This window comes from Haliotis rubra, unplaced genomic scaffold (genome assembly GCF_003918875.1).
Source record: "Haliotis rubra isolate DU_JTF1 unplaced genomic scaffold, ASM391887v1 Scf349, whole genome shotgun sequence".
Lineage (NCBI taxonomy): Eukaryota > Metazoa > Mollusca > Gastropoda > Lepetellida > Haliotidae > Haliotis > Haliotis rubra.
This window is the reverse complement of record NW_025767023.1, coordinates 902,156-928,999: the sequence shown is the minus strand read 5'-3', so window position 1 is coordinate 928,999 and position 26,844 is coordinate 902,156. Positions and strand designations below refer to the sequence as shown.

At 40.4% G+C, this 26,844-nt stretch overlaps 1 protein-coding gene and 1 long non-coding RNA gene across 2 annotated transcripts in view; both read left to right on the top strand.

Moving 5' to 3' along the window:
• LOC124284940 overlaps positions 1-26,844 on the top strand; it is a 193,255-nt gene that overhangs the window by 83,724 nt on the left and 82,687 nt on the right. The window contains exon 7 of the mRNA XM_046721072.1: positions 4,189-4,272. Coding sequence (XP_046577028.1) covers positions 4,189-4,272 — 84 coding nt within the window. The remainder of the gene's footprint in view (positions 1-4,188; positions 4,273-26,844) is intronic.
• On the top strand, positions 11,370-21,254 carry LOC124284955. The gene is made up of 3 exons (XR_006900680.1): positions 11,370-11,477; positions 20,808-20,814; positions 21,244-21,254. It is a non-coding gene; the product is annotated as an uncharacterized LOC124284955 (long non-coding RNA).

Here is a 26,844-nt window from a genome sequence, read left to right as displayed (position 1 = left end):
AGAATTTGACTCTTGTCCGTGATCACCCGAGATAACCATAAAGGTGATCCTGAAGCGAAGCTAGTTTCCATTGACTCAAGGATCTCAGTTAACCTAAGACCCATGAAGATCCGGGTCAGAATTGATCTTATGTAACCCATGCTTGTCATAAGAAGCGACTATCGGGATCAGGAGAGGGGTAATGCTCGCTGACTTAGTTGACACATGTCATCATATCCCAATTGCGTAGAACGATGCTCATGCTGTTGATGGACTGGATTGATTGGCCCTGACTTGATTATATACAGACTGCTGCCATATAGCTGGAATATTGCTGAGTGCAGCATAACACTAAACTCGCTCACTCCAAAACATAGAGACCCTTAGAAATGGATAGCCTCAAATCTCAAACTATACAAGGTTGGCGGGTCTACATTTCTGTATTTACAAGTCTTTGGGCTCATTTCTTTTTCATATTTTGAAAACTTTAATCATTTTGTTTTGTAAAATAGTTTCACCTGAGAATATTCTTCCTTTTTTCCCATTGTAGAAAGAAACATTCACACTAAGTGCTGGTTTATACCAGGCCCGGTACAAAGTTTGACTTAAAATTGGGATCAGGCAATTACTCTAATCATATGCCTTTCTGAGAGATCACTTTGTCAAAGTCAAATCACAAAGAAATTTATTTGTTTATTCATGAGGCAGGTGCTGGATAATGACTCCATGTGGTCCCACTGAAGACATGCAGTGTATAAGTTATTCCTGGTTCTTTATATTGTGGTAGCATCAACAGAGGATAACTCCTGGTTTCTGTATCCAACAGCAGTGTGAATAATTGATGCTAGTCCGTGCTTCTGATGCTGAATACGAACAGAGGGCTCATGTCGGCAGCCAGTGTCTCTGTCCTTGAAGTATCCAGGCTTTCTAGAAGTAATTTTATGGTCCTTCAGATATCTGACTCCATCACTTCCACTGCAGCTCTGGATCCTGCTGTTGCTGAATGTTTGAGGTGTCTGTTGGAGCACAGCTTGCAGACACCTTTGTCAACAGAATCTATTGGTTGTAACAGACCTCAGGGACTCTGTGATGTAGACGGTTTGGCAAACAGGACATATTTTATTGACAGAATATGTCATGAACAGATTGTTGAGAGTTGTGGAGAAAATATTTTGAACTTTACATTGATACTATTTAGTTCAATGTACTTTCTTGTTGTAAGCCTGTCTGAAAGTCCCTGGACCACATTATTTTCCCCCTGCAGTGCTAAAGCCCTAAATGAAGTAAGTCTAGATTTCCCCAGGCTCTGAATGTTCCAGCTCAGTGGGGGCGGTGGAGTAGCCTAATGGTTAAAGCGTTGGCTCTTCACGCCGAAGACCCGGGTCGATTCCCCACATGGGCACAATGTGTGAAGCCCATTTCTGGTGTCCCCCGCTGTGATGTTGCTGGAATATTGCTAAAAGCGGCATAAAACCAAACTCAGTCAGTCAGTCCATCTCACTGAGGCTTCTTTTCAGTTAAGTGGAATCATTTGTTGCCATCAAAATTAAATATATCCAGAGACTAAACATTAGTCTATCTTTGTATGTGTGAACAATTTGCTGTGTGCATTTATTGTGTTCACGACACAACTGTCATAAATCAGGAGAGTTTTACGACATGTCTTACGTGAGTTTGTGGCCCATTTGAAATGGTTAAAAATCAGCTGCTTTGAATTGACAGTGTAATATATTCAGACCCCTATTGCAGTTGACTTTTCCTGCAAGGTAGAGGCAATTTAACCTTCAGCAGATGATGGTGATGGAAAGGATGGTCCATGCAGCGAATATCTAGAACATATCTGACACGCTCATCCATCAGAATTTGAAGGCAGTTGTGAAACACTTGAAAAAGTCGCCTGAAACAATAATTTGAATACAATGGAATGTTTTTGTGGAATTTGGAACTGCAGGAATTGAAACAGTCTCATTATTTTCCTACATATTGTCTGTCAAGAATGAATTATTTGCATCCAGACTAGAATCTTCCTTGTAGAATCTTGTAGAATGTACGTTCTTGCTACAAACACAGCATCACTTATTTCCTGCCAAAGGGTTTGAGCTCCCCCTCCAGAAAACCACTCAAGTTTCTGTATCCATTTGTGTTTAAGCTTTTTACAGGAATAGGGGCGGTGGGGTAGCCTAGTGGTTAAAGGATTTGCTTTCGTCTCAAAGAAGACCGGGTTGATTACCCACATGGGTACAATGTGTGAAGCCCATTTCTGTGTCACCACATATTGCTGGAATATTGCTAAGCGGTAAAACCATACTCACTCACTCAGGAATAATATTTGGTTGACTATGCAAGGTATTTAAGCTGTTCAAGGATGTATCATTTATCAATTTGCTCCTAGTGAGTAACAAGCTCCTTCTCAAAAACTAATGTTTAAGTTTTTTAATAGTCTGTCTCACATTCCCCGAACCACATTATTTTCCTTACTGCCTAGCCCTCCCTGCATTGCTGAAACCCTAAATGAAGCAAGTCTGAATCTTACAACTACTTGGGGCTCCTTTTTTAATTTAAATGGGTTTATTTGTTACTATCAAAATTATATATATTCAGGGAATAAGCGTTTGTCTAGATTTTAAAGTTCATGCACTGATTTAGACCCGTGAAGATCTGGGTTAGAAGATCCATGGTTGTCGTAGGAGGCAACGAACAAGATCGGGTGTTTGGGTTTGCTGGCGTGGTTGACATGTATCATCATATCCCAATTGCATAGCTCGATACTCATGCTGTTGATCACTGGATTGTGTGGTCTATGCTCATTTCTTTACAGACCGTTGCCTTAAAGCTTTAATATTGCTGAGTTGACGTTAAACAACCAACAAACAATCATACATTGATTTCATGCTTGTGGGTCAGTGTAGGTTTGAAGGTGATTAATGTTGCTGGTGATGCTAGTTGTTATGTGTCTGTCTGGCGGAAGGAGACAGTGATGGATGGAATGATGGATAGAGGCTGAGGTTGAATGTGTAAACACAGAGCTTCAGTCCGGCCTGTCACCAGGTGCTTATCAGGAAAACACTTTGTTAGTTTGGGGAAATGCCTGTCTAAACACACACATTATAGACTATTATGTCTTAGATAGATATCACTAGCCCAATATTTGTAGCTTTTATCTCTGGTTTGATGTTGTGCCAGTGTGTTGTGGTCCCCACGCCTGGTCAGCCAGCCTTGTCCACAGGGCATGCATTAATTGGCTGACCGACAGCGGGGACAGACAGGGCTTGGACACAATTGTTTTATTGTTCTTCACACTGAACCAGCTGTGCTTTTCATCAAAGAAATCAGACACCCTTCACCCCTGCTGAGAAATGGTCCAGCCCACACAACGCAGAAGAAATGGTGTTTGGGATAGTTCACTTTTTGTCAAGGTATGCGAGGATGGCTTTGCTTGGTGATGAAGGTTATGGAAGGAGACTGTGTTTGTATATCATGGAGATGCCACCTCTACCATCTCAGTGAGCAGGCCTCTTGTGAAGCAGCCCTACAATATCACAGCATCAACTGTAACACCTACAGCACCAGCTTCTCAGCGAGGGTTGCGTCATGTAGACACCACCGACAGATTGACGGATTCAGCTGCAGTGGTTCTACCCATGGAGTCGCGTGCATGTTGCGTTGATCCAGCTTCCCCACCCTGCGCTGTGGAGGAGGAACCGGATGCGTGCATGTGAATGTGTTATGGTTAGTGGCGTGCTGGGTTTGTGTTATTACTAGGACCAGACCTACAGAGCAGCACGTGTGAGCGATTACGGAGGCAGGGGGGCCGAGTCGTCACTGGAAACAGTGACCCACGAGACCTGAGATTGATGTGACTACCGGATTATCCCTGTCCAGGAATTCAGAATCCATTCAGCGTCTCAGAGGACTTACTGTTATTATGCTAGTCTTAAGATCCTTTATTGATTACTGGTGTAAGTAGACAATTGAGACTTTATGTATTATCTTGTGTTGATGAGCTTCATAGCCAAGTCATATTGCTTGAATTGTGATCTAATCTTACAGGCGTGCTGACCTAATTTACCTTATTCTATGCCTATCAACAAAGGTATAACAGCAGACATTGATATTATCAATGTTGACCTACAAAAATAACTATAAATTTTGTGTATGGTAGAGTTGAATATTATGATTTGAAATTATCATTTTTTATTTTCTTTCCAGTGATGAAGATACAAAGAGTGAATTAAAGAAACTTCCAGTGATTCCTACAAGCTCTCTCAAGGAGCATCCTTCCATAGCGTTCTGGTGAGTACAGTTACACTTGGCCGTCTCAAGACACAGACACTGTAATCTGTGACACTTACAATGGTCCATTGTGTGTATGTGTGTGCCATTGTTAATGGTGGTGCACTCCTCGGCAGAGGAGCGTTAGGCTGAGTTATGGGCTGATAGCTTATTCTGATGTGGAGGAAGTTTCAGAAACTGGGGGGCAGTGGGGTAGCCTAATGGTTAAAGTGTTCACTCGTCACACTGAAGATGCGGGTTCGATGTGAAGCCCATTTCGGGTGTCCCCCACCATGATATTGCTGGAATATTGATAAAAACTGCGTAAACCCATGCTCCCTCAATCACTCACTTCAGAAACTGGTGTCAGATTGAAGTAAAATTTAAAATTTAGAAGACGAAGTGAAACGATTGTCACAAAATCAAGTATATTCTGATCTTGAAGCTTTTTTGGGAATAAATCATGACTTGACAGATTATCTGTAGGAAGATGAAAGAGTGTGCTGTTCTTTACTTTTTTTGAGTAGTACAGAAGATAATTCATGAAGCTGGTGTCAGGTTTGAGTGTTAAGCAAGTTTAGATTTAAATTTTAAAATTTATGAAACCTAACTTGGGAGGGTTGGGGTAATGTCAAAAGTGAATATATTTTGTTTCATGTTTGAAATTTAGTTCCTCCTTGATCTAAGAGGGAAGAATAACAACAGAGTAGAACTAGATACGGAAATATATTGGAGACATAACAAGAAAGGAATAGACAGACTTTCATCTGTATGTTACTTATTTATTTAATTGTTTAAAGGGTAGAAATGTTACCATGAATTATTCATCCTAGATGTCAAAAAAGATCTTATCTCATGTCAGAGATGATTCTGGTAGGGATCATGTTAGGATGTACCTTAGATTTGAAACCCCACACAAACAGAGGTGAGCTGTGGGTGAGATGTAGTAACCGAGATTGACTATGAAGTAGGCATCTGCCTGCCAGGTCATTGTGTGAAGATGTTCAGCATCACAAAATGCAATTCAGCATTTGTGTAGCAGATCTTCAAAGTAAATGTGCATCTCCGGGGTTAGATGTTTATTGTCGGATGTGTCTGTAGATGCTAGAGTGCAGACTGACTTGATGCAGCAGCCCAAGATGTTGCTGCTCTTGAGGTCTGATTTACATCACAAAATGAACTGCAAATGTATGTCTGGTGCAGTGTTTGAGGAAAAGTCTTTGGTAACCCTGAGGCACAGCCTGAGAATTTTTGTTCTGGATTTGGGAACGTCTCTGTGAAATGTGCAGTGTCTTAGACGATGAGCAACACCATGTAATATCATGTACCAAGTATAACGAAGAAAGGGAATCACTTATACACACAATGCTTTATTATGACCAAGAATTTACTACACTCTCCAAAAAAGAACAATTCCTAATAATTTTCACGAACAGAAGTCCTGAATTAATTTCCAAAATATGTCACCATCTTTACAACTTTAAATGAATTCTATATCTTACCATAATCTCCTCATATATTATTTCCATGTCATTATACCACATGATTTCTAAAAATTGATATAATGTACATCATTTATGTGTGAAATGTATCTATATTTCTTGTACCTACTGTGTAAATATTTGTAGCTTATAGAATATTGCCACTGTTTCTTCGTGGAATGCAATGCAATAAATATCTTATCTTATCTTATCTTTGGGTTGAGAGTGTAGAGAATTGTCAGGAGATTATGTGTTGTTGGGAAGGGTTTTAGTGTGTGAAGAAACTGGGGTTGTGGTATATGGTTGGTTGGTTGGTTGGTTGGTTGGTTGGATTGGTTGGTTGGTTGGTTGGTTGGTTGGGGGAGAGGAGCAAAGGCAATAGAGATGTTTTGGATTGACTTCACTGTTAATTAGTCAATTGTCATGAAAATCTGAGTTTCAAGAACAAATGTTGTTTCTTTATAGACAATAACATTGTATTGTCAGATAATAATTTTATCCACTTTCTCCAATATGTATATCTATATTGTATTCAACTGGGTGTATATGTTTCAAATAGATTATTGATCTAATTCTAAATGGACGACCTTGTAACAGAAATTCAAAACAAAATGTCACACTGTTAAGGTGAAGAAATGCAAAGAGGCTCATACAGACCCTTGGATGAAAGTATCTGAAAATGTCTCAAGCAAGTCTGCAAAACCAAATGTTCTGAAGTACTTTTGGCTGAAGGTTCTTGTGGGCTTCTTTAGCATGTTTATGCACCAGACAAATTAACCAAAAGTATCTTTTCAGAAGCATTATGTTAGTTTGTGAAAAATATTTCTGCAGCTTAAACTTTAAAAATCTCATTGGCAAGGTCTTTTAAAAATGATCTTGGCTGTCAACAGTTTTAAGGTTTTGCTTGGTACTATTTCTGTCTCGGTTTGTTGTGAAGAGTTGTGTTATCAGGAAAAGATAAACATGCCATAGACAATGGTCATAGGGTTACAAACACAGCTATCTAGTGGGGGTAAATAAGTTCTGTTTGGAGAATATAAGCCATTACACTTCACTCTATGGTGTTTCTGATAAGATGGTGGGGCACTGGGGTAGCCTTGTGGTTAGGCATCTTCTCGTTACGCCAAAGGCTGGGTTCGATTCCCCTCCATGTGTACACTGTGAAGCCCATTTCTGGTGCCCCTGTCGCGATATTGCTGGAATATTGCTAAAAACGGTGACAAACCCAACTCAGTCTGATAAGATCGTAGCGTGTGATCTCTTCCTCATTTGATCTTCCTCGATTAATCCATATTCAATAGATGGTCAATTCTTATGCTTGGACTATTATTGACTATTGATAAGGAGTTTATGATGTCTTGGTTGACACACCAAGATAAATAAATACCTTGTAGAAGTCTGCATATTATATGCTTCTGTGCCAGCTAATTTAGGAATATGAACAAAAACTTCTGTGAGGAGTTTTTATGAAAGGCAAGCGCAACAGGTCTGTCTGACTGTCTGGTGTGCACATGGGAGAAGGATGAACGCTGAGAACACTTGTTGAATGGGTGGAGCTGAAGCTGCCATGGACTCAACACTGAGATGATTTGCTTGAAGATCATAGGTAAATAGGGCAGAGTTGTACTGACTGGGGAACACCTTGTCCTGATGGTTGTTCTGGTGGTGGGAGTGGTTGTCAGGTGTTCAGGTCACCGGTATGTCTTGTCGAAGTTATCTCCCTTTGATTCATTGTGGTGGGAGTTTTCGTCATGTTTTCAAATCCTTCAGCCTTGATAAAACTGTCATGTGAAGAAGGTATGATCTGATTTGATTGATTTGATCTGTTGGGTGTTGGAGTGTGGGCGGATAATTTGAGAGCTGCAGATTTTATTTTGTATAGAATTCAGCAGGAGTAGACTTGTGATGTTTGGGACAATTGCAGGAAGGGAGGAACCTGGCCTCTCATTGCTTCTTATCAGTGAACCCTACACTCATTGAGATCCCAGGGATTCCTTCAGGTTGTAAACTGTGGGCATGTACTGGTGTGTTGACAGGAAAGTACTTTGAGGTTTGGGCTGTGAAGTGACTAGAGTACTCTCATCACTCACTTAAAATGAAGCAGGAAGGTGCTGAGTGATCCAAGGCCTGTTGGGGTAACTACAGTGCAGGGTCGGATCTGGATGTGTCCACTGGTGTAGGTCGTGCTGTGGAGGACATGTGACTTCTATCATCACCAGCTCACTGCATCATGGCACAGTGATGCAGATCACGCTGAATAGGACATGTGTCCCCTGTCATCACCAGTGATCCAGGACATGCAGATCACTGGCTGAATAGGACATGTGACCTCTTTCATCACCAGTTCACTGCATCATGGCACAGTGATGCAGATCATGCTGAATAGGACATGTGACCCTATCATCACCAGTGATCCAGGACACACTGTGGAGGACATGTGACCCTATCATCACCAGTTCACTGCATCATGGCATAGTGATGCACTGATACAAACACATTGTTACACTAGCATAACAACTTGTCATGCCCCATGACATGTTGGGTACATTTCAGCATAGCACAGCCCAGAATGCAAGCCATGCCTGACTGAAACACCCTAAGGCATACAGAGCCTGACACTGCTATGTCAGAGCAGCCCAAGGAGATTCTGCACATACTGCATCCTGGAAGACAACATAATGCTGTCCCCATATCGCCTCCATCTGTCTGACAGACGCATCTCGCCTGTTGACATACGTCCTTGTTAGCCTAGCTAGCATTCTTACAACACATTACCAAATTTCTTCCTTGATGATATGAAGGGCGGTATGATGCCTGTTTATTCTGACAATTAGGAAAACAAAAAGTCTTGTTTTCCTGTGGATGGCCTGCATACCTCAGTGTTGACTTTGTAGCCAGACACACTGGCAAGTGTGCACAAGCAGCTCCCCACTCCAGCCTGCTGAATGACAGTGTGTGGCAGACTGGCCGATACTTGATGCAGATGGATAACTGTCAGACACCTAGTCCATCGAAACAGCGCCTTTCACCTGATTGGCCATTAGCACTTTTTGTCCAGAGAATTGCTTTGTGCATTAGCTGCTGATATCATTAACCTGAGTGGATGACAACGTTGGAAGATATGACCCACAATTCTGTTCTGTTCTGTTTTAACGAAAAATGTTACGTTGTTTCCGTAAAGGAATTTAGTTGAATTTTTGGGTCTCATGCTCCGTTGGTTCTTTTCAGTTGTGGTGTCTTTTTCTCAAATATGGGTTACAAGTTTATGTGTAGCAGAAAATCTGAAATTGGTCGATTAGTTTCGCTCATGAGGCTTATTCATGAGTGGAACTAATCAACAGATTGAGGATTTTTTTCAACCTAAAACAAAGTCAACATTGTAATCATCTAGAGGAATATGTAAGTGAGACAAAATATGCTCCATTGGCTCGAAGAATATGCTACTCATTAAGTCTAGCATTGTGTAAACACTAAGCACTGTTCAAGGGTTTGATGACATGTTGCATGAATCTATGGAGACTGCCTAAATAGTTATTTTTTAAATGAGGATTATGGCACATATACTTAGATTTTAAACACTGATAAAGTGTTTAGAGGAGGCAAAGACTGAAATCCAGAGCACCTGTCATGATGCCCTCTAGAGGTCAGTCAGTTTAGTGTGATGTGAGGCGGAGAGATAGCAGGCAGCTTGGTGCAGCAGCCACCTCCATGGAGGACTTGACTTGACAATGTCTGGTGTTGGCAGTTGGAACACTTCCATCAGGAGCTTGTGTCCTTGTAAGTTCTACACCTACACCAAGCTGGAGGGTAGAGTTGATGTTTCCCTGCTGACATCTCTGTGGTTAAACATGACAACTGTTGCTGCTCATGTTGCTGTTACTGCTCATGTTGCTGTTGCTGCACATGTCGCTGTTGCTGCTCATGTTGCTGTTGCTGCACATGTCGCTGTTGCTCATGTTGTACTGCTCATGTTGCTGTTGCTATGTGTGTTGTTGCTGCTCATGTTGCTGTTGCTGCTCATGTTGCTGTTACTGCTCATATTGCTGTTGCTGCTCATGTTGCTGTTGCTGCTCATGTTGCTGTTGCTGCTCATGTTGCTGTTGCTGCTCATGTTGCTGTATTTGTACAGATTTCATAGAACAGGTTCACTTTACAGGCAGCATTTACATAAATTTAACACTACACAGTAGGAATGACAGAAGTGATGCTATGTGCATTTGTCTAACTGGAAGCACTTTACTTGAAGTTTTGTATATATATCTGTGGGTGAAAGACATGACATTTAATATGACAAATTATAGGTGACAAATCACCTGAGGTGACAAAACTTGATATATGCTCCTATGGACTTATCCCAACATTGTGTGTACATGAAAGACAAATGGTGTTAAAAGCATTAGATTCTGGGGAAGAAATGATGAAACTTGATATCTGCTCCTGTGGATTTTCTGAAATTTATCAAATTATGGAGAAGAAATGACACCAGGGTTTACATGTTCAAGGACTTGTCCAAGCGTAATGCATTTCCTCAGCAGTATATGAGTACTCTTCAGAACACAAGATGATGTTTACTGTCACACATCAAAGGGAAGAGAGACAATAGGAGTGGTTCTGTTTGAAGTGTAAGTAGTTTCTGTAGGTTTCAGATGCCCTTGTTAACCTGGATGGAATGTTGCTTGAAGTGGTCAAACAGTGATGAAGTCAGAAAGTCAAGAAGCTTTGGTTGTATGGGATGGGTGGGTCATGTCAGGAGCGTTAGATGACAGGGTGACAATATATCTTCCCTCACATCATGTAGTTTCAGTGCTCTGTTGTCAGAGTTTGTTAATGCTGTACTAAGCAATATGCCGGCTATATGCAGTGTATGAAATAAGCCAAAATTCCAGCCAGAAATCAGGGCTGGTAACTTCCAAATGTTACCAGCCCAAAATGGACTTAACCAGACCAGATATGGTGAATTTACTCAGATGTATGGAACATCTATAAAAAATTACCAGACCATCGGGCTGGCTAGCTGTAAATTTACACCGTCCGTCAGAAATCTAGACGTCTCGGTGGGTGGGAGGGGCCTTATTTCATACACTACTATATGACAGCAGTCTCTAAATAATTGAGTCAAGACCAGGCATAAGAAAAGCAAGATTTATGGATGTCAACTTCTTTATTGTGAATAACACAACGTTTCGGAGTGTATGCTTGCTCCATTATAAGGTCTAAACGAGGGAGTCCAACGATTGAGATCATGATCATTTGGGAAGTGATGGTGTATTAGAGGCAGAGGAGTCCGTAAGAATTGTTTAGTTTTGAGATGCTCTGTACTCCGAGCCCTTCCATCGGGGAAGTAGATATGATGTGCCACACGGTACATCTAGGTCCTGTTTGCTGGCTTCATAACTGCACCATGACTCCATGATACCAAACCAGGAACTTCAAATCCAGCTAGCTCTGTTACGAAATCAACATTAAAAATAGATTTGGTCTGAGGAGAAATGTTTTGTGTTATTAAACATTTTAAATACTATGTTAGTCTTGCCCCACTCAGATGCTGTGTTTAGATGTGAGGTGTCTGTGGGGAACACAGTGAGCTATAGTCTGTTTGAAGTGAAAACGTACCGATGAATTTCAATTTAAACAAAAATGTAAATCAAATAAAGTGAAATTAAGATTGTGAATCCTCATAATTTTACCTTGCCATTTGAACGTTTAAATCTGAGAATTTCATTCAACTTCGGATAAAAGTTGATTGTCTTCCAGGGTTTGTCGGCACCAAACCTGTGCTTACCAAAGCTGTAAATGTCTGCATCACTTTCTTCATACATTAAGCAGTCACTGGAATACAAAGCAGTATTATAAAACAGTAGGGCAGTCAACCAAACTGCCGAGCAGAACTAGTTGTAAAAGTCAGAAAGATGTTAAAAAGGATGAATCCATGGAGGGTGGTTTGTGGGACAAATATTTACCTAAAGAGAAGTTAGTATTAATGTCAGCCCAAAATGATGAAATATTTGGCCTTTGTGTGATGTCACAGAAGGACCAGAAAGGAAGTGACTCATCCATTAACCAGGTGTTCTGAATTATACCCCAAATTTGATGATGATGCATGAGATTTCATTTGAGGATGAATAAAAGGATAATGTGTACGATCTGATAGGAGATGTAGAAGGAAGATTAGTGAGCAGGGAAACCCTCTGTGCTCCATTAACCTGATTCTTGTAACAGTTTTGGTGTATATGCTATCTCCTCGCCCACGTTGCCTGCAGTGGTATTGTTTGACCAGATACCGACTGACTCTCATCATTGTGGCCATGTGCAATCTTTAGGAACAGATACAGACTGGGGTGGGGGGTTAATGGTTTCTCCGGAATGATGAAAAATTTGTCTTTGTTTCACACACACAAATCATTGTATGGACATCGTGGATGAACAACTATGTGGATATTCTGGAATATAATGTGTTTACACTGAACACTTCCTAGGCATTGATAAGCTGAAAGACTGACTGACTGAGTTTTAGCAATATTCCAGCAACATCACAGCAGGGGGCACCAGAAATGGGCTTCACACATTGTACCCATGTGGGGATTCGAACCCGGGTCTTCGGCGTGACGAGCCAACGCTTTAACCACTAGGCTACCCCACCGCCCTGATAAGCTGAAAGAGATCTATACATACTCTTTGTAACAATTTCTGAATTGTTGTAAGTGATATTTAGTTTTAACAGTACTTGAAAAATCTTTCGGAATGTACTATGTAGAGACTGATTTTGTACGAATTTCTGGTGCACCAACCAACTGGATCAGGTGGTCAGGCTTGCTGATTTGATGATCGATGCTCATGATATCGATCACTGTATTGTCTGGACCTGACTCAGTTATTTACCTGCCGCCATCAGCCTGAATACTGTTGAGTACAGCATTAAACAACAAACAAACAAACCCACTGCAGCAATAATTTAGGAAACAGAAACATGAAAAGAAAATATTATTTATGTTGTAGCACTGACTGTTCAAGAAACGGTTCTGTTTGTACCCCTCCCTGAATGTTTTTTCCTTGCACGCAACACTATCTCAACTTATAAATCTGATAGAAGCATAGGTTCGTGACAAACATATTAATATTTCACGACCTCTGTGTCTGTCTTTCTGCGCTGTTAGAATACATCACAAATTACTGCATCTCGTCCCTTTCATCTATGTTTCCTTGTTATGAGGCCCAGGACAATGTGTGGCCTGTAAGTGGATCATGGTTTGGGATGTATGTAAACACTGTCAATTATTGATGACTCCTGGCTCTTTCTGTGGCTGCTTTTAAATGCAATGGATGGAAATGAAAACATTCTGTGTATGCAACTGAAATTGGCGTTGTTAGGTGTGAACCAAGTCTGTCTCACAGTCCCTGAACCGCATTATTTTCCCTTGGACCCAGCCCTTTCTCCGGTGCTAAAGACCTAAATGAACTAGTCTAGATTTCCTCAGGTTCAGGATCTCCGATCTCACTGGGGCTCCTTTTCAGTTTAAAAGGAATTATTTGTTTCTGTCAAAATTGTATATATTCAGAGACTAAGCGTAAGTCTAGGTGTCTAGTTTACAAAAAACACTAGATGAATCTTATACAGTGCTATGGGATATTTTCTCCACTGTAAGTCACTTGTGTAATGGGTTTATTGGAGTGAAACAGTTAATCTCCTTGAAGTATTTTTGTATCCATTTGTCATTCTTTGCCAGCAATATTTCCAGTCTGGTTGACTTTCAACACCCACTTCACTAAATGTCAGCCATAAAGTAGCTATCAATGCTATCAATGCTATCTATCACCTGTAGACGTCCAGCCCTAAGAAAGTTTAAAGTGAGTCTCTTGTGTACAGTCTGTTTTAGTATCGACTGACCCCGATGACACTAAGCAGATTATCTGCTATATCTACACTAAAGCACACTTTCCTGTGTATGTGTTTGCCAGTTTCTGGTCCTAATGATACCAGCACACCCAGCCGAGGGACCAGTTCAAAAGTTTGATGTCATCAATGATCATGGAATCTGCTGACTTAAAGCAATGTCTTCATCGGCCGATAAACTTCAACATAAAGAACTTTAGTCATTGAAATTATTTGTATAATAACCTAGAGTAGAAACTCCAGCTATATTTCTCAGATCCTTTTTTTTTGCCACGAGATTGTTATCCAAACTGTGAACTTTTTACATTTAAAATTATGGAATCATACGAAAATATCTTTGTCATTTTTCATAGCATTTTGTTTTTTAGTATGACAAAGAATTCAACATTTTCAAATTTATGTTTTTGGGGAGAACAGGGTTTGTCTCAAAACTTAGGGTTTTTTATCCAACATTGGACTTTTGAGCTGGTCCCTTAGGCAACATTACTGTCCCTTGTAGAGACTGTGTTTTGATATTGGTATTTCACTTTGCAAACCAGTACCATTGACCCGGTCTCTTCTGTGTTTTATGGATTAGTGCTAAGCTATCTACATTAAGATGGACTAAACCTTGTGTGAGTGATGCTCTATGATAAACACAGGGATCTGACTGATCAGTTGAACTTGGGGGTTAAAATGTGTCAAGGTCGCCTTTGTGATGTTGATGTAGACAGTGTGTGTCATCTCTAGAGGCTGACATGAAATATGGCATTCAGTTTGTGGAAATGTGGATGCCGTTGGAACTACCGCATTGGGACTGACTGAAAATGTAGATGAATATTATAGCCAGTTTATTGTCTGGTATTGAGAACTGAATTAAACTCGGTACTGAAAGGTTTGGTAAAAATGACCAGTTTGTGGAATTGAAAGAACTTCATTTCAGGATTTGGTTTTAGGCAAATATTCTTCTTCCAGTAATGTTATATGGAACTTAAAAGTATTGAATGATGAAAAGAAATTGCCCTTGGTGGAACCTATGGTTGGTGAAGTTTGTAGTTATTAACTAAATGTACAAAAGTCAGTAAATTGCATGGCGAAGGGCACACTTCTTCAGATACCAACTATTCATCACCTTAAGTATTCGTTTTTGATGGACATAAACTTTTTGTTCCATGACTGAGGTATTTTTGTCTGAAAAGTGTTGACTCTGTGTTTCAAATGAGGGTCCTTGGTCCTTTGAGGATTTTTCCGATATGATTTGAATCACTATACCCCTAAATATTTAGTTTTCAACATCAGACCAGTGACAAGGACCACTAGAATTATCATGAAAGAAGGTGTCTTGCCATGTGTTTTTTTTCAGTATGGTGAGTGAGTTTAGTTTTGAACCGCACTTAGCAATAGTCCAGCTATATGGCGGTGTTTGTTTCAGTAGGAGTATTTTGGCTGAAGACACACTGATTGTTATAGGAGTACAAGGAGGTGATGTTGTCAGGTTGAACAAGGTTGATGGAGTGTTACAGGGCTTAGTGACCCGTGAAGGTCCGGGTTAGAATGAACCTTTAGTAACCCATGCTTGTCGTAAGAGGCGAATAACAGGATTGGGTGGTCAGACTCGCTGGCTTGGTTCCCAATTGCTCAGGTCGATGCTCATGCTGTTGATCACTGGATTGTCTGGTCCAGACTCGATTATTTACAGACTGCTGCCATATAGCTGGAATATTGCTGAGTGCGGCGTAAAACTAAACTCACTCACTCACTCACTACAGGGCTCTCTGTGTGTGTGTGTGTGTGTGTGTGTGTGTGTGTGTGTGTCACACTGGGTTTCCATTACACTGTGGTGTTGAGGGCTGTGATCCAAAGTGAACCCACACATGCCAACTAGCATTGTCAGGTTTGTGTTTCAATTATCATACAAGTGAACCCACTTGAACATTTCAGGTTTATGTTTCATTATTGTAAACTGAACACAGTCGTAGATCGCCTGTACAGTGTAGATTAGATTAGGGCAGGATGAGCCAAATGTCGAGACCTCGGATTTGAGGGTTTATTTAAAGTTGCGGTTCAATTTGCAGTTAGCTTGAACTGATCCGTGGTATAGCCTGTACTGTGTATATTGGATGTGGGCAGGTTGAGCCAGATGTCAAAACCTCACTTTTGAGGGTTAGATCTTCATGAGGAGTGAGGGTTGCAATGATAAGACAGCTGCACATCTGAGTAGAGGAACCCTGGGCAGGAGAATCCTCCTCCAGCAGATGTCGACAGTTGCAGTTGGGTGATGATGGGCAACATGGCTGCCCTGACATCTGCACTGATACCGAGTCTTTGATGACTTTATCTGTGGTTTTAATTTGGGGGTGATTGGGGAGAAATGTCTTAAACCGTTGCCTCTTGGGAGAGATTGGTTTTGTACAGGTGGTTTTGGTGGTTTTTTGATGAGGGGTCACCTTGATGTTTATGGAGTTAATGAGAAAGGCGGGTATCCTTACAGTGAATGAAGTCAAGGAGGACCTTGGCCTCATTAAATCTTTGCACTAGATCTGTCATAACTTCCATGCTTATGCATAGACACGTGATAGTCACAGCAATAAGATGGCTGTGTGACTTGACTGAGGCCTTGGGGGTGTTCAGTAGGTGTGTCATACTGCCTCCATGGTGTAGTGGTTAGAACGTCCGACCGGAGAGCGGAAGGTCGTGGCTTCGATCCCCGGTCGCATCATACAAAAAATCACTTCACTGTCAACATTAAGTTTATGAAGGTCCACATGATTTGTATGTTTAAATTCATAGACTGACAAGCTTCTGTTAAAGATAAGATATTTATTGCATAGCATTCCATGAAGAAACAGTGGCAATATTCTATAAGCTACAAATATTTACACAGTAGGTACAAGAAATATAGATACATTTCACACATAAATGATGTACATTATAACAATTTTTTTAGAAATCATGTGGTATAATGACATGGAAATAATATATAAGGAGACTATGGTAAGATATAACATTCATTTAAAGTTGTAAAGATGGTGACATATTTTGGAAATTAATTCAGGACTTCTGTTCGTGAAAATTATTAAGAATTGTTCTTTTTTTGAGAGTGTAGTAAATTCTTGGTCATAATATAGCATTGTGTGTATAAGTGATTCCCTTTCTTCGCTATACTTGGTACATGATATTATATGGTGTTGCTCATCGCCTAAGACACTGCACATTTCACAGAGACGTTGTTCTAAAGGGGTTGCAGGTTTTGTATATCTTCCAGTTTCAATTTTGAGTTTATGATTACTTAAACGTAGTTTTGAAAAATGTGATCGATGAGCTTTGTTTTTACAATGAAATAGGTAATTTTCGAAGTTTTATAGATGACTTGACCAATCTGTATGTTCTTAATTTGTTATTTGAAGTAGGGGAATCACTTAGTGAATGCTTGAACATGTCTTCACATTTTGACTGGAGTATATTCATGGTAGATAGATTACATTTATTCGTGTTCGCTATTTCAAAAGTTTGCTTTATTTTATTAAGTTTATGAACCCAGCCTATATTGTGATCACAGAGACTGATATTTGCTTCCATGGCATCTTTAAGGATGATATTTGTTGTATTATCTATATGGAACTTGTAATCAATTATCTTTTGATGATTGGTACTAGTAATGGGTACACACCTAGTTCTGCACCCACAGGCCCAGTTATGTGTTTTCTTGCCTACTCCTAGCAATGATTTACAAAACTGAAGCTGTAGTTTTTCTGGGAGCAGTGTGTCAATATTTTTAACATTGTAAAATCTACACCCCAGACTTCACAATTGTACAACATTATTGGTTCTATGAGGGTTTTAAATAGTTTTATTGCTAGTTTTACTGGAATATCATCATGAAAGACTGATGTTTTTAGTCTATGATAAGCACCTGTGGCTTTCTTTTCAGGAGTGCTTGAATACAACTTTGAACTTTCCATTTTCATGTAGTTGTATTCCAAGATATGTGTACCTGTCAGCTGTAGCTATCGCTTTGCCTTGTGCTGACCATTTACAGTTATTGTTGCATTTATTGTTCTTTCCAAAGATAACTACTTTGGATTTTTCATGGTTAATTTGCAGATTATTTATGGTGCAATATCGTGATACATTGTTCAATAGCGCTTGCAATTTAAGGTGAATCTGATAATAACACGAGATCATCAGCAAATAATAAATGACATATTTGAATATTATTCAGTTTTACTCCTAGTATTTCTGGTTGTAGATATTTTGCATATCGCTTATAAATATATTAAAGAGTGTTGGTGATAATGTACATCCTTGTCGAACACCAGTGTTTGAAACAAATGGCATAGACAACCCTTGTGATGTTTTTAGCTGGTATTTCACATTTGAGTACAGGGAGTATATGGATTGTAACAGGTTACCATCAATACCATGCATATTTAGTTTATTGAGCAACAGATTCCTGTCAACTGTGTCAAAGGCTTTTTTAAATCGATAAAGCAAGCATAGATATTCTTGGCGCTTTACGCTTATATTTATCAATTAGAGTTTTTAGAACAAAGATATTGTCTGAAGTTCTAAAGCCCTTTGAAAACCAGATTGGCATGGATCTAAGAGGTTGTTTTCTTCTAGATGCTTGATGAGTCTGTTATTTAGGATTTTGCAGTACAACTTACCCAGGCTGTTGCTAATGGCAATACCTCTGTAGTTATTTGGATCAGTTTTGTCTCCTTTTTTATGAAGTGGTGTTATGACTGATGTTGCCCATATGCTTGGAAAGTGACCTGATTTAAACACGTCATTGAACAGTTTGCAGAAGTGATCTATTATTACAGGACTGATTGATTTCAGGAATTCATTACTAATATTGTCAAGGCCTGTGCATTTGTTGCATTTAAGTTCATTTATGCAAGTCTTGACCTCATTTGCACTGATTTCTGCATTTAAGGGATTGTTGTTATGCTTAGTACATTTTTTGTGACCTATGGTATTTGGGGCCGATTCTAAATTATAAAGCGTGGTGAAATGATTTAGTAGATCTGACGGGTTTGGTTCCACTTGTCCTGTCTGCATATTGTTATTTTTATGTTATTTAATTCTTGCCAAAAGATTTGGGATTAGAGTCGGAGAGTTTTGAGAGTTTATCAAAGTTATTTTTCTAAAAAATGCTGTTTCTTGGATGAGTTTTTATATACTTTTTGGCATGAAGTGCATTTAATTTTGATTGGACTTCAGGTTTCTTGTTAAAGTCTGTATATCGTGTTTCCATTGAATGTTTTGCTTGCTTACATTCGCTATCAAACCATGCATTTTTCTATGGTGGACTTTAGATCTGCATTGTTTAGTACAAGATTCATTAATAGAGGTCATGAGATGTGAGAATGTATTTACATATTCTTCACACTGTGTCTCAGATGTGGGTGGTGCGATAAGCATGAAACAGTCTAGGAATTTTGAATAGTGGGATTATGTAGAGTCTCTTGAAGGTTGGCATAACTTAAATCATACCACTTGCTATGCTTCCTGGGTGTTTTTTGGAATTTGTGATTATTTTTTTATAATTTTATTATCAAGATATTCATAACTGTCCATGCAATCAAGTTTTAGCGATAGCTGACAATGGTCAGATAGCCAACATAGTGGTTTAACATTGAAATATGATATTTTGGGATATAGCAGTTCAGAGACTAAAACATAATCAACAACACTCTGACCATTATATGTGTGGCATGTAAATTGGCCTAGAACATCTCCTGTTGTCCTTCCATTTAAAATGGTTAACTTGCAGTTTGTGGTTAATCCAATAAGTGATTCTCCAAAGCAGTTTGTGCACTGGTCTAAACTTTTCTTGGTGTGACACAGTTAGACACAATTTCACTAGGAAATGCTATATACTTGGAACAGTCATCAGGTATGAAGTCATCAGTCATGCCAGTACGAGCATTGAAGTCTCCTCCTATGACAGTGTCTCCCAATGTGGAATATTTCACTATTTCCTCAGTAAGGGTGTCAAATGGATTAGTATCTATTTTGGACCAGAGAGATGATCCTTCCGGAGGAATGTATACCACACATAGATATATATCAATGCTCAGATTTTGTGATAGCTTTGTCAAGTTTAATCCAAAGTGAAAACACACTGCTTGATATTGGCTTTATGAATTGTTTCAGTTCTTGTTTGTAGAGGAATGCTATTCCTCCTCTGCTACATCCAATTTGTTTTTGTCTTGACACACTCAGTGAATTGTATCCAGACAAGTTAAAGGGAGTGTCCTGTTCCCATGTTTCGCACAGGCCGATCAAGTCATATTGTCTGAGACATTTCTCTATGGCGTGGTATTTGGAGTCACTAACCCCTTGTACATTCCAATATGAAATATTGATACTGGCTGATATAACCATAATCATGTATTATGGAGCACAAACAAAGCACAAATTTGAAAGAAGAAAAACAAATGTAAACCAAACACAAATACTGCATCGTACTGTAGTTGTTACTTTGATGTCCAGTAGGTACATTCCATCCTAGTGACTGGGGATGTGCCATTGCTTGGGGATATAGTTGTGGATCATCATTTGTTGGGCTAGGAGGTGTATTCAGTCTGATGCATTGAGGGTGTTGACCATTGGGGGGATAAGCTTGAGGGCCACCTGTTGTGAAAGATGTCCTGCTATTAGGTCTTCTGGTCTGCTGGGGTGAGTGATGGTTGACAGTGGCAGGAGAAGGGGTCATGCCAGGGCACTTATGATTATAATCAGTGATCTCTGGATGTTGTCTAGCTGGTGCTTTTTGGGAGACAAGGTAATTAAGTTGACGGGATTGAGGCAGTGGTGGAAGTCTTCATTTGGCTTGTGTTTCTGTGATTGTCCTGCCAATTGTTTCCTAAAAGATTGCGCTAATATGTCACATTTATATTTGCTGGGATGAACCTTGTCGTGATACATTGCTTTTCTCGGGAACCAGAGGATGTGATGAAAAGGTCCGAATGGTCAATAGTTTTGATTGTTGTTCCTCTGTGCGCAATGTCTTCAATGATGCGGTTCCCTTGCATATACTGTTGAATAGCATACCTCTTGTAGCACTGGGTATGATTAGTGATAGGTGAACAGTGGCTTTGGGGAATTTAGTGGCATGTCTTCACCAAATCCCTATACTGGCATTCTTCAAGTGTATATTTTGGAGCACTCCGACAATCATTTACACCCACATGTAGAACAACTGTCTCAATGTTGGGTTGTGAGATTGAATGGGTCAAGATATCATTGAGTTTGTTTGTAGTTGCTCCAGGGAAACATAGTACTTTTGTTTGGAAGTCAGACAAGTATCTTGGTAGGAATCGCGAGAGTAGAATCACCAATGTATAGAGTTTTGAAATTAGGCTGGAGTCTTGGAATGCTGTGTTCATCCTTTTTCAGATCAATATTTATCTGATTCTTTGACGATTTTGGTGTTGATCTCTGTCTTCGATCTTTGAGGAAGCATTCCTCTTTGGTCAGTTTGCATGACCTTGGGTTCATCTGGTGAAGCATTCCTCTTTTGGTCAGTTTGTGCGACCTTGGGTTCCTCTGGCGGTTGGTAATCTGAAGTCGGATTAGATTTCTTGCTTTTTGGGGTCACAGTTTGCCATTTCTCTGTGTATGTCTTCTGAGGGTCATGGTTTTGGTCCTTAGGGGAGGGGTGGCTCCCCCCACCAACTATTTCTGTCATCAGAGTATCCATGGAGTGTTCAACATTTGTAATCCGAGTTGACAAGGTGGAGATAGCAGCATTCAAGTCAATACATGGGTCAGTTTCTGTAGTTTCAGCGTTGTTTCTTGGGCTAGATATAGTGAGTCCCTCTAGTTTTTCTTCAAGCGTTGTCATCCGATAGCTGAGTTTTCCCAAAGAGTCTGATAAATGTTTATGCTTCTTTGCAGTTGTCATTTTTTCATTGTGTAGATTTAAGATATCGTTCTCCATTTTTTCTAATCGTTGAATGATCTCTTCTTGGAACACTGAAAATTGGTTGTTTGAAGCTTTGTGATTATTGGCACATTGAACTGAATGGTCTTTATGGTCCTGTTCAGTTGACAGCATATGTTGGTCCAGCTTTGATTCATAAACTGAGAAGGAGTCTTTGAGGGATCGAACAGTTTGTAGGAAGTTGTAAGTACTACCAATGTTTTCACTGTTGGGGCTCTTAGTTAGGTACTGTTTTCTGGATGGGGTAGTCTTCTTTCCCTTGTGGGTGGCAGTGTCACTGAGATCATTGTCACTGTCTGTGTCACTTATTACATTGTAGTCGTTATGTTTTAACTCTTTCATCTTCAGCTTCCATAAGGACAGGTATATCTTCAAGTTCACCTTTTTGAATTCTGGCTACCAAGGAAGCAAGTTTGGGGACTTCTTGTGCATACCATATTTTGGCTCCTTGTCCTTGGAATTGCAATCTGTTAGATGTTCTATATACATGAAGAGTACCTAACTTTTTGAATTTGTCTTTCTGGCTTGGAGAGAAAGATATTTCTATTTTCTCTTCACATATGGCACCAGTGGAATCTCGTTGTTCCGTCCATTTTGTTTTAACTGAATCATCACTTTCACTCTGTATCCAGTATTGATAGAATATTGCTTTTCTGTATGTTTCAAATACACCTGACTTCAACACAACATTGCAGCATCTGCCATTGTTTTTCCATGCTAAATCACACAGAGAGGATTTATTGTCAGGGTCATCTTCATTTTTCTCTTTCTTCCTTAACGCTTTCTTTCTGTCTAAGGTATAATTGTTCACCACTGTCTGTATCATGGGTATAGGGTTGCAGTCAGTGCCTCCTGCTTCTCCCAGGGCAGAGCTTTCATGCTGGGCGGCCATTTTGGCCTTCCTGGGGCTGACCTACCACATGCTGGAATTCTTGGTAGTGGCTTCACATGTATATTACATTCTTGTATTAGTCCATTGTAGAAGAAATGGAATCACAAGGTCTCTTTCCCTCTTGGCTTGTAGTACATATATGTATTTTCTTCAGGGTTTTGCTGTTACTAGTAGTTCTTCAGGAGCAGTATTGAAGCATGTCATGCATGATTTCAACCACCTTAGGGTGGCACCATATTTTCGGTTTCCAGTGTATCATTGGGGATAACTTGAGTAAACAGGTGATCAATACTCTGTCTGCTAGTCAGCATGTGCCTGTGTCTGAGCCAGGTCTAGACTGTACATTTAGTGCCCTGTGTGGAAGTGAGATGAAAGTCTCTTTATATGAGATTAACCAGGAATATGGTGTCTGTTCTCCAGGGGAGCAGCTACTTGTTGCTAAATTGAATTAGCACGATAGCTGTCACTCTTGTGTGTCCAGCCAGTGAGAGGTGTGTGGATAGTCAGGCTTCCAGCTTGTGAATATGGGAGCAGATTCTACCAGAACATTTTCAGTTATTGTAATGACTCATGTCAATTCTGTTATAATTATATGGATGTTTGAATAGTATGCTGTTATGAATCTGTTGAATGGCTTGTTGTGGGGTTGGTGAATGGTTGTTATGATGCTGTTGAATGGTTGTTGTGAATCTGTTGAATGGTTGTTGTGGAGGTGGTGAATGGTTGTTATGATGCTGTTGAATGGTTGTTGTGAATCTGTTGAATGTTTGTTGTGGAGTTGGTGAATGGTTGTTATGATGCTGTGGAATGGTTGTTGTGAATCTGTTGAATGTTTGTTGTGGAGTTGGTGAATGGTTGTTATGATGCTGTTGAATGGTTGTTGTGAATCTGTTGAATGTTTGTTGTGGAGTTGGTGAATGGTTGTTATGATGCTGTTGAATGGTTGTTGTGGAGTTGGTGAATGTTTGTTATGTAGCTGTTGAATGTTTGTTGTGGAGTTGGTGAATGGTTGTTATGATGCTGTTGAATGTTTGTTGTGGAGTTGGTGAATGGTTGTTATGATGCTGTTGAATGGTTGTTGTGGAGTTGGTGAATGTTTGTTATGTAGCTGTTGAATGTTTGTTGTGGAGATGGTGAATGGTTGTTATGATGCTGTTGAATGGTTGTTGTGGATGTGGTGAATGGTTGTTATGATGCTGTTGAATGGTTGTTATGATACTGTGGAATTGTATTTGTTGTTAAAGGTGACTTAATTAGGTCATGTGGTCAGACTACATGTCCTTGCTTGGGGATGGGGTGTCACCACAGTTAGTGACCTTGACCTTGACCTTACTTGGACTTAATTGACTTCATATCTTAGTACCCCAGTGGCCTTAGGTATTGTTCAACACATCACCCCCCTGGTGTTTCCGATCCATTTGTTATATACAGGTTGAAGCCCTGCAGTGAACTCATGCTGAGTAAAGCATAAAATAAGCACAAAAACAAAACCATTGCCCATATTGTAGCACCCCATCCTGTTCTGAAGATTTCAGTGATGAATGATGATGGTCTGTGAACAGTTCTTGCCCCAAGTCCCTGAAGCAGTGGAGTTTCAGTCCTCCAACAATCAGCAAACTTTAACTAAGCCGAGTGAGCGATCGTCAGAATTGTTGGCAACAAATTTGAGTGTGATACAAGTACCAGTCCGAGACCTGAGTGTCCAATGTACAGGGAAATTACTGACTACTCAGCACTTCTTGCTCAGTCTGGGAAAAGCTCGGTATTGATTCTGCAATGAGGTGTGTGATGTGGCCTTCCTCAGGCCTGGCCCACCACGTTTGCAGGCACGAAGTACTCCAGCCGTTGTTCCGGGAACTGCAGAGGTGCTTCTGGTTTTAAAACTTAATGGTGATCCTACTTATCCCTGATTGAACATTGACCTGCCTGGGAGAGATTTCATTAGTTTTAATGAGCTGGAAATGTTCCCTGCGTCTGATCCAGGAGCGAGATTCCTCCAAGCCACCATAGACCTTTGGATGGTGGATCCATAGTACTGTATACTCTTTCAGAAATTGATCCACTGGCTTCGACTTCAACCGCTTCTTTCCCTGTGGTGTCTTTGTGAAGTGCAAGTACAGGAAAGTGTCATGACAAAAGAACCTTTATTGGTCAGGACAGGTTACACTGAGGCCTGCTTAGTCTTGGAAACATGTTTCAGGATAGCTAGTGTTCAAAATGTATATACACAGTGAACTTTACTCATTTATTAATGGTCATTATGCTCATGCTATCAAGCACTAGATTGCCTGTTTGGACACATTTACAGTTTGGAATCTCGCTCGCTCACCCACTCATTGGATTGTCTGGTCTAGACTCAGTTATTTACAGACCGCCATCATTAAACAAGAACCTAACACACTCACTCACTCACTCTCTCTCTCTCTCTCTCTCTCTCTCTCTCTCTCTCTCTCTCTCTCTCTTTTTTCTCTCTCTTTCTTCTCTCTCTCTCTCTCTCTCACTCTTGGAGCGGGGGGTAGCCTAGTGGTTAAAGCGTTGTCTCGTCACGCCGAGGACCCGGGTTCGAATCCCCACATGGGTACAATGTGTGAAGCCCATTTCTGGTGTCCCCAGCTGTGATATTGTTTGAATATTGCTAAAAAGCAGCGTAAAACCATACTCACTCACTCACTCTTTCTTTCTTTCCCTCCTCCCCCCCCCGACAATGCTGGACAGGGCAAGATGATTATTTTATCCTTGGCTGTGTCACACCAAAACATGTTGTTGCCCTGCCTGGTGCTTAGGACTCCAGGAGTTAAAACAAAGGCTGATACCTGAGTGGGATCCATGTTAAACATCCTGCTGTGCTGTCCAGAGTAAAAAATGATTTAACCTGACTCAAGTTTCCATTTTATGGCTAGAGTTACTTCCTGATCACTCAACCTGACACTGAATACAGTTGTGTTTTCTCCTGTCTATCATCTGGAAACATTGCTCTAGTCTCTCGTTCCCTGCACATGAAGCAGGAGTCGCTCGCTTACATGCGTGTTGACATAACAAACACCATTAATAGGCTCGTCTTGTAATCTAATCCTTCAGCATGTCTAATGGATGCTAGACAAATAAATTCTGATTCATTTCACAGCATCGCTCCTCCAAAAATTATCAAGGGATTTCAAATGACCAATTTAGATGTATTTTAGATGTTTTTGTATGTGAGTCAGTAAAGTTACTCTCTGCTGAGCTGTTTGTGGTGAACATGGGTGGGGCCCTGAAGCTTGAAGCAAGCATTTCCCTTGAGAAGGAATGGACTGGTTAGAAGTGAGGGAACTTGATAGTTCTACAGCTGATTAACTTGTGATGTACATCATCCCCATGCTTGCCCAACATGCTGACCCAACACCCTCATCCAATACCCCAACCCTCACCTTCATCTTCATCCTCACCCTCTCCCTCTCCATACACCCTCACCCAACATTGTCACCCTTACCAAACATGCTGACCTCACACCCTCATCCAATACCCCAACCCTCACCTTCATTCTCACCGATCATCCTCATCCTCTCCCATCACCCTCATCATGCTAACCTAGCAGCCTCACCCAGGACCCATACCACACTCAGCACTCTCACCCAGTACTCCCACCCTCAGTCTCAATCTCATCCTCACCCCTCACCCCACACTCACATAGAGCAGTGAAGTGAAGTCAGTTTTCACCATAGTCTGAAGAATTAATTATGTTTTCAGGAAAAAAATGTTAAATAGTTCCCTTTCCTTTTTTCTGTGTAATATAATTCCACTGATAATAATAATGGTTATCGCATGAAGCTGTCACTGTGAAAAATATAAAAGCTTCATGTGATAAACCATTATTTTTCTGATTGACTTTTCTGGTCTAGAATCCTCTTTGAGTTATCTAGTCATCACAAGTGTAGGACATCCATTTGATTTCTTTCTCTAGGCCTTGACTGACACCTGTATAGATAGCACCCACTGTTATTACTTGTAAGCTGTATATCAGGCCCTCCATCGCATTGTTTGTTATGAGATGATATAATCTGCCAGGACAGTCGGTAAACAAGAGCTCTTCAGAGAACAAATACTAATCTTTGGGCGGAGTGTTTGGCACTAGTGTTTGGTAACAGCCCGGGAAAGAATTGGAGCAGTGTTTTGTAATCAGCGAAGGCGTCATACGCTGATACCTCTGACTGCCTGCAAAGTTCTGCAGATTGATTAGACAGGTACTGACGAGGATTTTTGTGGGAAATTACGGAGAACAAGTGAGACCTTGGTTTGAGCTTGTATTCAGTTTCATGATTGTGTTATTGAAGAGGTGGTGTCTAAGACCTGAAGGAAGGATATGATTGGAGATTTACTGGGTGTAGTCACTGACAACGGTGAGTGGGTGAATGTTATT